General features: G+C 40.6%; 1 protein-coding gene across 7 annotated transcripts in view; it reads left to right on the top strand.

Annotated features, from left to right (window-relative positions):
• Positions 1 to 2,150, top strand: part of agpat4 (1-acylglycerol-3-phosphate O-acyltransferase 4 (lysophosphatidic acid acyltransferase, delta)) — a 221,678-nt gene extending 219,528 nt beyond the window's left edge. For all 7 annotated transcript variants that reach the window (XM_038803483.1, XM_038803453.1, XM_038803474.1 and 4 more), the window contains one exon: positions 741 to 2,150. In XM_038803483.1, the coding sequence (XP_038659411.1) occupies positions 741 to 829 (89 nt within the window). In that variant the 3' untranslated portion in view covers positions 830 to 2,150. The remainder of the gene's footprint in view (positions 1 to 740) is intronic.
• Positions 2,151 to 12,689: the final 10,539 nt, after the last annotated feature.

The following is a 12,689-nucleotide window of genomic DNA, read 5'->3' as shown; positions in this document are numbered from 1 at the left end:
GTAGTTTGTTGTGGTGCTCTGTATTGACTATCCCGTCCTGATTTGGTGTCACCCGAAAATTTAAATTTTATTTTTGATTCCAAACTCTAATTGTTAAACTAAATTGTGAACGACTAATGTTCTCCACCTTCTGGCACTTTGAATAGTTGCCCTTTATCTCTAATCTCCTTTCAGTCTTTCAGACTTCTTCTTGTCCCCTGCCTCTTAGTGCATACTCACTGTTATTTGAAATTTAATGTGAAAAGCGGGAGGGTTCTGAACAGCGTGTTTAACGAGAAACTGTTCCCACTTTTGTGAAAGGATTGAGAACTAGGGGGCACAGATTTAAAGTAACTGGCACAAGAAACAAAGGTCACAAGAAGAAAACCTTTCATGCAGCAAAGTGATTGAAATTTGGAATGAACTGCCTGAGAGTCTAGTTGAGCTCGGTTCAATTGAGGCATTCATGAGAAAATTGGATTGCTATCTGAAAAGGAAGAATGTGCAGGGCTTAGGGGAGAATGTGGTTGAATGGCTCTAACTGAATTGTTCATGTGGCGAGCCGCTGCAGAGATGATGGACCAAATGGCCTATAATTCTGTGAATCATTGACCAAGGACATACTAAAATTTAATCTAGGACGGTTATCTTTAACAGACTTGTAAATTTGCAAACAAAAAACTATAATTAATCAGTATTCTTACAGTGAGCATGCTGAATTAATAGATATGTATTGAATATGTTATCTGTTTGTTTTGCAGCCTCCGTTGGTATGCGATGGATGATTGGAATGACAGAAATAGAAAAAGGCTCCAGCTATGGCGGCAATGGCATGAACCAAAAAAAATAATTTCCATGGCAACTGCTAGTACTCTAATGGGAGCAAATATGTATTTTTGAAGAGGGGTATGCGGCAGATTCTGGAGTCAAGGGGATGATATCTAAATTGCTGTTCTTTAGTGTACAAATCACTGTGTAGAGTGGCATCTTAATCTGTGCAAAAGGATAAAGTGAATTGGTATCCTTTTGTGATATATGTGGTGTGTGAAGCCATCCACACAGTAATAAGAAATGGTGAAATTGGATGTTGTCAGAGAAAGCCACACCAATAGTGTCACTTACAGATTTGACATATTGAGGCTTTCAATATTATATGACATTTCAATCTAAATGGAAATTACTTTTTTAAAAAGAAAACCTGGTGTAACAGAAGAATTCAGCCTTTTTTTAATAACATAAAATTGTGCTTCTAACTTATTCAAATGCATTTGTATTTTACTGAATCTTGAGTCATTCTTTAGAGCTACATGAATCAAGTTTTTGTCTTTCATCGCGAAGTGTTGAAATGTTTGGTATATGGGCCCGTCCCTGACAAAGAGTGGTGCTTTGATCTGCAAAGTAGGTGGATCTGGTGCTACAGATTAATGCTGTATAACAGGGTCAAAGTTTACAAATTAGTATTCGAGTTCTCCAAGTCCCCCAGGGGTTGTCTGTGCTCTGCCCTGAAAATGAATGGAGGTGTGACACTTCCCCATGTGATGAGAAGACAGTCAGGCCATGCATCTCAAGCTGCTCTGCGGCATCTCCCACTGTCATTTTGGTGCCATTATATAGGGAGTTGGTTATTTGCTGCACCTCGCAACAGAGAATGGTGTTACTCGAGGAGGTAGAAAATATATATGGGCATGAGGAACTGTAAAGTAACTGGTGAATCCATTGTAAATGATCTCATTTACCCAGAGTGTGTAATTTGCAGATATGTTTCAATAGATGAACTGTTTAACAAATTTTGAGAGAAAGAAGGAATATTATGGTTACTTATCGGGAGGGGGGAGAAAAGTATTATTTTCATTTCTCAGTGCTTTGATTTTAAAGTAAATTTATGTGAAAGAATCTATGGACTGCTCCTAAATATCTCTCTCATATGTTTTTGTAATCTGAGAACCAGTGATGCCCTATGACTTAAACAGTAAAAAGGTTCTTGTAACCAGTACAATAACTCATCTCACAGGAATTTTGTCAACCTACCAATGTATTGCATAGCGCCCATTAGCTTGCTAGACTCTGGAATACCATGCTGTCAATGTAACTGAATCGATTTGTAATACTGAATGAAATTACTGTGTTTTCGTAGAAATGTTACTACAAAATAATACATGTAATTTTCTTCATGTTTGAGTTCTGTGGGACTTTATTTCTGATGCTTTGAACAGAATAATATCCATATCAATTGAACAATATTGACAATAGTTATTCTTTGGGTGAAAAAGAAGCTTAATTTCCTTATTTTTCTCTATTGCACCTTGATAGTCTGTCCTTCCATTGTCCAGGAAATCTAGCTTCAGATAGATATCTCCACTAACGTTTTGAGGTTTTCAGAGATTGGTTGGCAGCAGATGAGGGTGGAACTGCCAACAATTGCAAATGGGAATACATCCTTTATTGATCCCTGCCGTGTGAGATGAACTGAGAAACATGCATTCAAATTTTTGCTGCATTTATAAGTGTTAATGGCTTTTATTCTTCTGTTTATTTGTTTCAATTCCTCCCTGCTCCCCACAGTCCAGAAATATTGCCATCGGCAAACGGTCCTCTGTAGATTTGAGATCCACTTTTCTAGTCTGTCTCCCTCCGAGACTGCTAGAGATCCGTTTGAGTCATTCTTAAGAGTTACATGAATCAAGATTTTGTCTTTCACCACTAAGTGATGAAAGTGATTAACCTCATAAGCATGACTTTTAGGAATTGATTTCAGGCCAGCACGGCGGTGCAGTGGTTAGAATTGCTGCCTCATGGTGCCGAGGTCCCAGGTTCGATCCTGGCTGTGGGTCACTGTCCGTGTGGAGTTTGCACATTCTCCCCTTGTTTGCGTGGGTGTCGCCACCCACAACCCAAAAGATGTGCAGGGTAGGTGCATTGGCCACGCTAAATTGCCCCTTAATTGGAAAAATGAATTGGGTACTCTAAGTTTAAAAAAAAAGAGACAAAAAAAAGGAGTTGATTGCAATAATAATGAAGCATGTACAACATGATGTGCTAAATTGTCCCCTAGCTGACACGATTTTAGCCTTTATTTTCTGTCTTTATCTAGTGTATATTCTTACACAATTTTTCCTGTTGGGAAATATAATGAAAGGAACTGCTGTGCAAGACACTAGTGTTTTAAATTGATGAGGCTGTCACAATCCGATATTGTTGACTGCAGTGGTGATAGTGGTTGTCTCCAGAGTTCCACTGTAATTAGGTGCTTCAAACCCTTCAACGAAAATTGTCATTAAATGGTTACACGTAACTTATTTGAATATTATGCACTGAACAAGTCACATCCTACTTGCAGGAGTAAAGGAAACAGAGTTGGAGTAAAGGAAAAAGAGTTGGAGTGTCAGATCCCAAAGCATCTTGCAACTAGTGTGTAACCTCTGATTTGATCAGATAATCATTTGTAGTGATGACAGCATAACATTTCATGGTAGTAATTTGAGGCACTGTAATTTTAAAGCACACACATTTTTCCTAATGCTGAACAGTTCTAAACTGTATTGGCAGGAAGCAAGTGCTACCACCTTCCCTTACAAAGCTTTTGTGTTATATTAATCCAGGCATAGAATCATAAAATCCCTACAGTGCAGAAGGAGGTAATTCAGCCTATCAACTCTTGGAAAGAGCACACTATCTAGGCCCACACCTCCACCCTATCCCTGTAACCCTGTACCTTTTGGACACTAAGGGGCAATTTATCATGGCCAATCCACCTAACCTGCACATCTTTGGACTGTGGGAGGAAACAGGAGCACCCATAGGAAACCCATGCAGACACGGGGAGAAAGTACAAACTCCACACGGTCATCAGAGGTCGGAAATGAACCTGGGTCCCTGGCGCTGTGAGGCAGCAGTGCGAACCACCGCGCCACCCCTACAGCTGTGCAGGGCTCGTCCTGGAACTGAACCCAGGAACGCTCACATTTTATCGCAATGGCAAAACCTAGGCGAGAATCATAACTCCTAGGCCAATGAACGATGAGACAAAGTGGAGTGTATTGTGCCAGTGGCCACATTTACTATTAAATACCGCTGAACCACGTATAAAAGTTGAATTTTTCAGATCAAATTTTCAGGCAAGAATATAAGAGTCAATATTTATACTGATATTTTTGAGGGGTTAACACCACGGTGTTAGATTGGGTTCAACAGGGTATGAAACAAAGATCGAAACAAAATCTGGAGTGAAATCCAAAAATGAAATATGAAGTCAGAGGCTTACTTTCAAATGTCAGCAGTTATTACTTTTCCTTGTCTGTTGTATTACAAGATTTCACAAGTTTTAAGTAATTAGGATTAAGTTCATTCCATGAGACTTTGTTGCTAATGAGAATACTGGCATATTTTGTGATTAATGAACGTTTTGGCCTTCTAAACATCTCCTGAATTATGTTTTGGTTCTGAAAGTTTTGGGCTATAGCCCCCCCCAAAAAAATGTCAACTTTTTATGTACATTTTTAAGCCATTAACTTCTCAACATTTTGCCTTAAGTGTACCTTTTCTTCTCCAGTGGAAAAGATAGGTTAGTCTTGACCAAATGAAGCAATACTTCCGGATTGAGTACTAAGTTGACCAAACTGTGGATATAGTATTTTAGTAGTCACAACCAATGTATAAAATTAGTTAATCTGACAAATATTTTGTAAACATTAGCCTTCTGTGTTTCTGTAATATTTTGTACCCTTCAGAACAAATTTGGAGAAGTGCAACTTAAATATTCTAATTATTCCATATATTTTCTGGTCATCAGAATTTTGATATCACTTTTTAGATATTCTGATAGAAAGCTCCAAAAGACAGCCCATTACCATGAGGGGTTAGTGTGCAGCTTGGATGGCGTTGGTTAACATTTTCTTTGCGATTTTAGTTTTTGAAGTTAAACCATGTAAAATGTGAATGAAAAAGAGGGAACTTGGAAATATGACTGAATCTAGATTTGAAGTATGCAATTGACCTTTGAAAATCTGTCAGCATAAATAACCTAAGGACCATAAGGCTAAGGCTGGAATAAGGAAGGCAAGAGGAAAGGATTGCCAGCTGTGCTAAAACAAATAGCAAAATATTCTTCAAGCATATTAATGGTAAATGATTAGTGAAGGATAGAGTAGGGCCCATAAAGGGACAAGCAGAATGAACTGCTCACTGAAGTGGAGGGTATCGCAGTGGTACTAAATGAGTACTTTGCTCCTGCCTTTACTAAATTAGAAGATGGTGACAATGGCCAAAGGTGCTGAAAAGGCTGGCAGCACTCCAGGTAGAGAAGTCACCAGGATGGGATGCATCCTAGATTGCTGAGAGGGGTAAGTGAGCATATTGCGGAGCCATTGACCGACATTTTCCATCCCTCTGAACACAGGATTAGTCCCAGGGGACTGGAGGATTGCGAATGTGATGCAGTTGTTCAAGAAAGGGGCAAAGGATAACCCACGAAACTACCGACCTGTCAGCTTGACATTAATAGTGGGAAAGCTGATGGAGGTCAGAAAAAGGGATGAGATAAATATACACTTAGAGAAAAGTAAATTAATTCTAGACAGTTAATATGGCTTTGTCAAGGGCAAGTCATGTCTGACAAATTTAATTGAATTCTTTGACGAGGTGACACAGAGAGTGGATGAGGTAGTGCTGTGGATGTATATTTGGACTTTAAGAAAGCATTTGATACAGTGCCACATGGCAGGTTGGTTAGCAAATTAAAAATGTTTGGGATTGATGGGTCCTTGGCAGCATGGATTAGAAGTTGGCTGAGAGATAGAAACCGAGGGTAGGTAGAGATGGGCATTTCTCAGACTGGAGATAAGTTAAAGATGGTGCTCACCAGGGCTCAGAGTTGGGACGCTCGCTTTTTCTGATTTATACAAATGATTAGAAGTGGGTGTTAAGGGCAAAATCTCTAAATTTGCAGATAATACTAAGCTAGGGAGAATAGTGAATTGTGAGGATGATGCTGAACGACTTCAGAGGGACTGATAAGTTGGCCAAATAGGCAGACACCTGGCAGATGTACTTCAATGCAGCGAAATGTAAGGTAATGCATTTTGGTAGAAGAAACATAGGGAAACAATATAGGCTCAGCTCAATGGTACAACTTTGAGGGGAATACAGGAGCAGAGGGGCCTTTGGGTTTAAGTGCATAATTCTCTGAAAGTGGCAAGACAAGTTGAAACAGTTGTTAAGAAGGCTTATAGCATCCTTGGGTTTACAAATAGAGGCACATAGAGTATTAAAGCTAGGAAGTGATGCTACACCTCTACAAATCCTTGGTCAGACCACATTTGGAGTATTGTGTTCAGTTCAGGACACCTTATTTAAGGAAGGATGTTAAAACCCTGGAGAGAGATTTACTAGAATGGTACCAGAAATAAGGAATTTTAGATACAAGTAAAGATTGGAGAAATTGTTCCTCTTCGAGCAGAGAAGATTAAGATGCAACCTTATTGAGTTGCTCTAAATTCGGAACAATTTTGACAGGGCAAAGAAGGATATTCTGTTTCCACTACTTGGTATGTCAGTGACAAGGGGTCATAATTTCAAGATGGTCAGCAAGAGAGCTAGTGAGATGAAGAAAAACCTCTTTACTCAATGTTGTTGGGGTTTGCAATGTTCAGCCTGGGAGAGTGGTGGATGTGGATTCCATAGGAGGTTTCAAAAGAGAGCTGGATATATATTTGAAAGCGATGTATTTGGAGGGCTGCGGAAATGGGGCTGGAGAATGGTACCAGCTAAGTTGCTCTTTTGGGAGCTGGTGCAGACACGATGGGCTGAATGGTCCCATTCTGTGCTGTAAATATCAAACAAACAAATCTTGAAAAACTAAAAGATGTGTTTTGCTATAAAAAGAGGATTTATTTGGTTCTATACATCGCTTAATAGCAATAGTTTGCAATCTTGCTAATTGCCGAGAATATCAATCATTTCCTGTTGCTAGTGAGGATGTTTGCATATTTCTGCCCTGCTGTCTTCCACAGGGAAGATCAAACAACGATTCTCCTCAATCACCTCCTCCCAATGGCTAAAGAGCTCCTTTCAGTGTCGGTGTGTTTTTTTCCCCATTTGTATGGCAACATGATCTTCACTGCATGCCAAATGCAAGAAACAGGCAATAAACTGCACCAATTGCTGTATATGCCCTTTTCGACATCAAAAGCTTTTGCCCGTCAAGTATGAAGGCTTATGGAGTAGCCTTCTCAAACTTGGCTGCCACCAGACATTTATCACCTTTCTCCACATACTCCACAATTGCAATCAAGCGGTGATCCTCACCAACCGAACTGCCAACCGACCTTATTTCACTGAAGACTGGGTCAAACAACCCTATATGCTTTGGAGACTTGAAAAACCTACAACAGACACCTCAAAGTACTGGAGAAGTACTACCAGGAGTGCCTTCACAACATCATCCAAATCTGGTGACACAAAAGGCAGTCCAACAGTAGCACCCTCTCCCAAACCTACACAGCCAGCATTGAGGCGCGAATCGCTCAAAACCAACTTCGCTGGGTGGAACATGTTTGACACAAGATTCCTGAAGCAACTGTTCTCTGAGCTCAGTCGCTCAGGAGATTACCAGGAGGGCAGAGGAAAAGTGCATTTTACTTGGCCAAACGAACATTCAAAAGGAAAACCAGTCAGAAAAAGCAAAGTCTATGGAAATTTTACTAATCTATATAGCTGCTGCATATCCTGATTGAATAAAAAGAATGCTCACCATTGAGGTGTAAGATCATTATTAACATCCTATTATTAACAGTTTGAGGTTAAAATTAAACTAGCACAATAACCCCCATTAAGTTTGTGTTTAAGCTTTGCTTGATTCTGTAAAACACCTGGAATTGTGTTCTAAGTAAAATCTTGCTTAAACTATCCAGTTATGTGACATCATAATGTTTTTTGCTGACTCACTCAGCAGAAACGAAATAAACCCCAGGGAATGAACTGTTAGTTTGTAATTGTCTGTGATCTTTGCAGAGATTTTTAAAGGTGACACGAAGATGTCAATTCTCTGTTAGTTTCTGAACTTGACTGCATTTCAAAGAAACCTGCGATCAATTATAATTTTATTCCTGTAACTAAGGTAGAGAGTTGTTTTTGAAAAGATGCTGAGCTCAAGAATGTGCTTTTATAACTGATATCAGTATATTGAAAGAATGCATTCCTTCACAGGGGTTATTTGTTCCTCAAATTCTGAACATATGTGAGCAGTAAGTAGCTTGTACTTTTGCCCTTACATTCAATGTGCAAGGTACAATGTGCCATCTAGTGGTACTGAATTAGTAATACATTACCAACAAATTTAGCTTGTGGCAAACTTTCCTCCTAAGTGAAAATTGCTTATATTTGGTTAATTGTGCTTTGTATTTTTGTTGAATGGGGAAGTTAAATGCGAAGTTAAGATTTTTAATAATTACATGAATTGGCAGGCCTCAGGAAGGATGAGAATGTGAATATTCTCCACTTTGAATTTATTTAATCATCTCAAAATAGTTTCTTGTAAAGGCAAAAATGGGGTGGATTTGGTGAAATGCGGAAAACAGACACCGAGTGTGATGCTAATAAAATACCTGTTTCAAAGTCAGGTTTTAGCATGCAGTTTAGGGGCTAATTCTATGGTTTAAAATTGGCTGGAGGTGTTAAAACAGACATTTGTTCAGAACACTTTTTGTGCAGAGATATCTCCATTCACACCCAACTGAAGGTATGGGGTGCATTGACTGATACACAATGGAACATTTCAGAATAGCTCAAGGACTGAGGAAGGGGGTGCACAAGATTTAGGACATGGCATTGGAGGCCCTGGTGAAAGAGGTCCTCTTGTGCAACAGCTGGTACTGTTCAACCTGTCATGTCGTAATATAGGCATCTTGCTATGCCTCTATTTGGCATATGAAATCTTTGTGCTTTTTACAACCACTAGACGTAGGAAACAGGTAAATTTTTCTTGGTAAACCCACATCAACAGTGTGGATAATTTATTTTTTTATGATGTTTGAGGGATAAATATTGATCAGTACATGGGTGTTAGCTGTCGTTCTCTTCAAAGTAGTGCAATGGAATCTTTTTGCATCTACTTGTGCAAGCAGTTGGGGCTCTGATTTGACATCTTATCCTAAAGAATGTACTGTAGTAAACTCATGCTATGGAATCACTAGTCATACTATTTACAATTTTGAGTGTATTTTACATAAATCCTATCAACATGTAAAATTATTTTGTCTCCATCACATCCGTTCTGATGCCACTTTCCAAAATGGTGCTCCTGACATGTCTTTCTTCTTCCTTAATTGTGGTTTCCCATCCACTGTGGTCGACAAGGTTCTCAACCATGTCCGCCCCATCTCCTGCACCTCTACCCTCACCCCCTCTTCTCCAGAATATGGTCCCCCTTGACCTCAGTTTTCACCCCACCAGCCTCCGAAGGACCATCCTCTGCCAGTTGTGCCAACTCCGGCATGATTCCATCACCATACACATCTTCCCCTCATTCCCCTTGTCAGCATTTCAGAGGGACCGTTCTCTCCAGGATACCTTGATCCATTCTGTCATCATCCCCAACACCTCACCCCTTTCCCAAGGCACCTTTCCATGCAATCGCAGGTGTAACATCTGCCCACCATCTCACGCCCTAACACTCTTTTCAAGTGAGGCAGCGCTTCACGTGCACCTCCTTCAATCTGGTCAATTACATTTCCTGTTCCCAATGCGGCTACTCTACATTGGAGAGAGGAAAAGAAGACTGGGTGATCGCTTTGCAGAACACCTCTGGCCGTCCACAAGCATGTCCCAGACCTTTGTGTCGCTTGCTATTTCAACTCACCATTCTGCCCTCACGTCCACATGTCCATCCTCGTCTAACTGCAGTGTTCCAGTGAAACCCAGAGCAAACTGGAGGAACAACACCACATCTTCCGATGCACGTTACAGCCTTCCGGACTTAACATTTGAGTTCAACAACTTCGGACTGTGTACTCTCTTCTCCATCTTCACTCCTTTTTTAAAAAATTCTATCAATGTATTTTCATTGCTTCCATTGATCTGTTTCCCCCCCACCATTGTTCCCCTTGCCTCACTCCACTTGGGCAAACTGTGCCTAGTTGTCCTTTACAAATTGCTCACCTTTGTTATGCCATTCACACATTCTAATCTCTTTGTACCACTATCAGCACCCTTCTTTGCCTTAATCACTCCCATTTACATTCATTTTATCTTCTTTCCTTGACATCATTGTCCATCTCCACTTTTCGCTCGCCCCCCTCCCCCCCCCCCCCCCCCCCCAACACACACCCTGTCCCACTGCTCCACACCCCCATTACAGTGGAAATGGGTCAAAGAGTCATCCAGACTCAAAATGTTAGCTCCTATTTCTCTCCACAGATTCTGTCAAACCTGCCGAGATTGTCCAGTATGTTCTGTTTTTGTAAAACTATTCATGCCCCAGTTTATGAATAACAGGGTGGCCAGCTGACTTAGAAATGGAACGTGCTGGAAATACTTACGTTGGACACCATCTGAGGAGAGGGGAACAGAGTTCTTGTCAGAACGAATTTTCAGATACTTGCCTGGTAGGCCATCTGGAGAGTGCCTTGGAATTGGCTTTGCAATACCCTGGAGTGACGTGCCTTCTGAGGCTCCACACAAGGCAGTGCTAAATACAAAGTATGTAATCGGGTGGCAGATAGTATCTTTTCAATGTTCCATGGCATTTCATAATTACTCCGACCCACGTAGGAAGGAAATTAAATGTATTTTTAAGGAGGCTATTTTTAATTTGGGGCTAGATGGCTATTCTGTCATTTAAAACTGTTCAGGCAGGACTGTAGGGTTGGAGAAGGCTGTAGAAGTAGAATGAGAGAATCCGTAGACCAGGATAGACATTTTGGAAGCAGGGCCGGTTTTAAGCCTATTTGACCAATTTTATCAAATTGGGCCCCGCACCTTAAGGGGCCCCCGCACCAGCGGCGACAGAGTTACCATTTGAAGCCTTTTCTGTATTCTAACAGTCGAATCAGGTGAAAGATGTTTTTCAAAACTAAAACTGATTAAAAAAATAAAACTTTCATATTGTCTTTCAAAATTTTAGTATATCAAGCATTTAATGTTTTTTTTTGGTTAAAGACGAGCATACTACACGAATTATAAACATACATAAATTTTTACTTTTGTAGAGTAGGGGCCCCGCCATCACTTTTCTAATTGGGCCCGCAATTCCTAGCACCGGCCTTGTTTGGAAGTTAATACTGCGAGGGATGGTGAGCCAATGGGGGTAGGTGAGGACTTTGCTCAGTGGGACACTGGTTGTAGTGGTTTGATGAGTTGAGTTTGATTGGGTGGCAAGCAAAAAGTTGTGAGGCGAGTATTGGAGTAATCAAGTCTGGAGATTACCATTGTGGGGATGAGGTTCTCAGTGTCTGGTTAATGGGGGAGGGAAGGAGATGAACAATATTTTACGGATGGAGTAGATAATAGGATGAGCTCAGTGCCTGGGTAATGGGGGAGGGAAGGAGATGAACAATATTTTACGGATGGAGTAGATAATAGGATGAGCTCAGTGCCTGGGTAATGGGGGAGGGAAGGAGATGAACAATATTTTACGGATGGAGTAGATAATAGGATGAGCTCAGAGTCAGGCGGAGTGGCTAGAATCTCGTATATTGGTCGGTGATGAAATGTTCTAGACTCGTGGTAAAACTGGACAATGTTAGCATAAATGAAGGCTGGCATGTGCTTATGAATAATGTTAAGTGGCAACATGTAGATGGGAAATGGAGGAGAATTCCCCAAGTTGGGACACACTTGGGAAGAGACACAGTTGCAGATGTTTTGGTTTCACTTTTTAATAAAGAAAAAGCAAATGAAGGTGAAATGTGATAACACAATCATCACATTGTTGCGCTACATATATATCAGAATGGGAGCCAGATTCACAGGTTTGAATAGTGAAAGGAACTGAGTGGAGGTCATGCACCTTGTGGAATGTGGGAAGGAAGGGTTTGTGATAGGTATTTTTGGTGAAAGTGAGGCTCATAGGCTTGCTGAGTAGCAAACTTATGATTGATGCGTTCGTCCGTTTCGAAGTAGGGTGCACTTTTACTTAAATGCTCTAAAAGCAAAAGTGCGATAACACCATACTAAACCTCCCCCGCACCCCCCCCCCCCCCCCCCCCCCGTGGTGTGCAGTCGATTTAAAAGTCACCCGCAGCAAACTTTCCAGTTTGAACATTCTCCCTGTGACTGCCACACTAAATTGCCTCTTAATGGCGAAAATAATTGTAAAAAGCATTGAGCTGATCAAAACAGGTTGGAGAAGAATGCTGTTTAGACCCTGTCCATTATAATCCAATTTGGAATTCCCTGAAAGCTTCCCGGGATGTTGAAGTTGCAAATTCTCAACTGTCACCTGCCAATTCAGGGTCCATTTTTAAAAGAAATTAAATAACCTTCATGCCTGCATTGGAATGACTATTAAAATATTGATGAAGGTCAGACTTCAATGGTCCGAGAAGATAAGCCTTTAATATAGGTAAATGGTATGGAAGAGAGGAATCGTAAGCTTCCAGCTAAATGCCTAGAAAATGAAGTGTGATTCAAATCTGGCAAATTTCTGTCTTTAGTTTCCAAGCCTTTAGCTTTTCCCCGGTGATGTTTCGATGTGTCTGCTTCTCAAGCTTTTCTTC

The sequence above is a fragment of the Scyliorhinus canicula genome, chromosome 1 (assembly GCF_902713615.1).
Source record: "Scyliorhinus canicula chromosome 1, sScyCan1.1, whole genome shotgun sequence".
In the NCBI taxonomy this organism is placed as follows: domain Eukaryota; kingdom Metazoa; phylum Chordata; class Chondrichthyes; order Carcharhiniformes; family Scyliorhinidae; genus Scyliorhinus; species Scyliorhinus canicula.
This window is presented reverse-complemented; position numbering and strand designations above follow the sequence as displayed.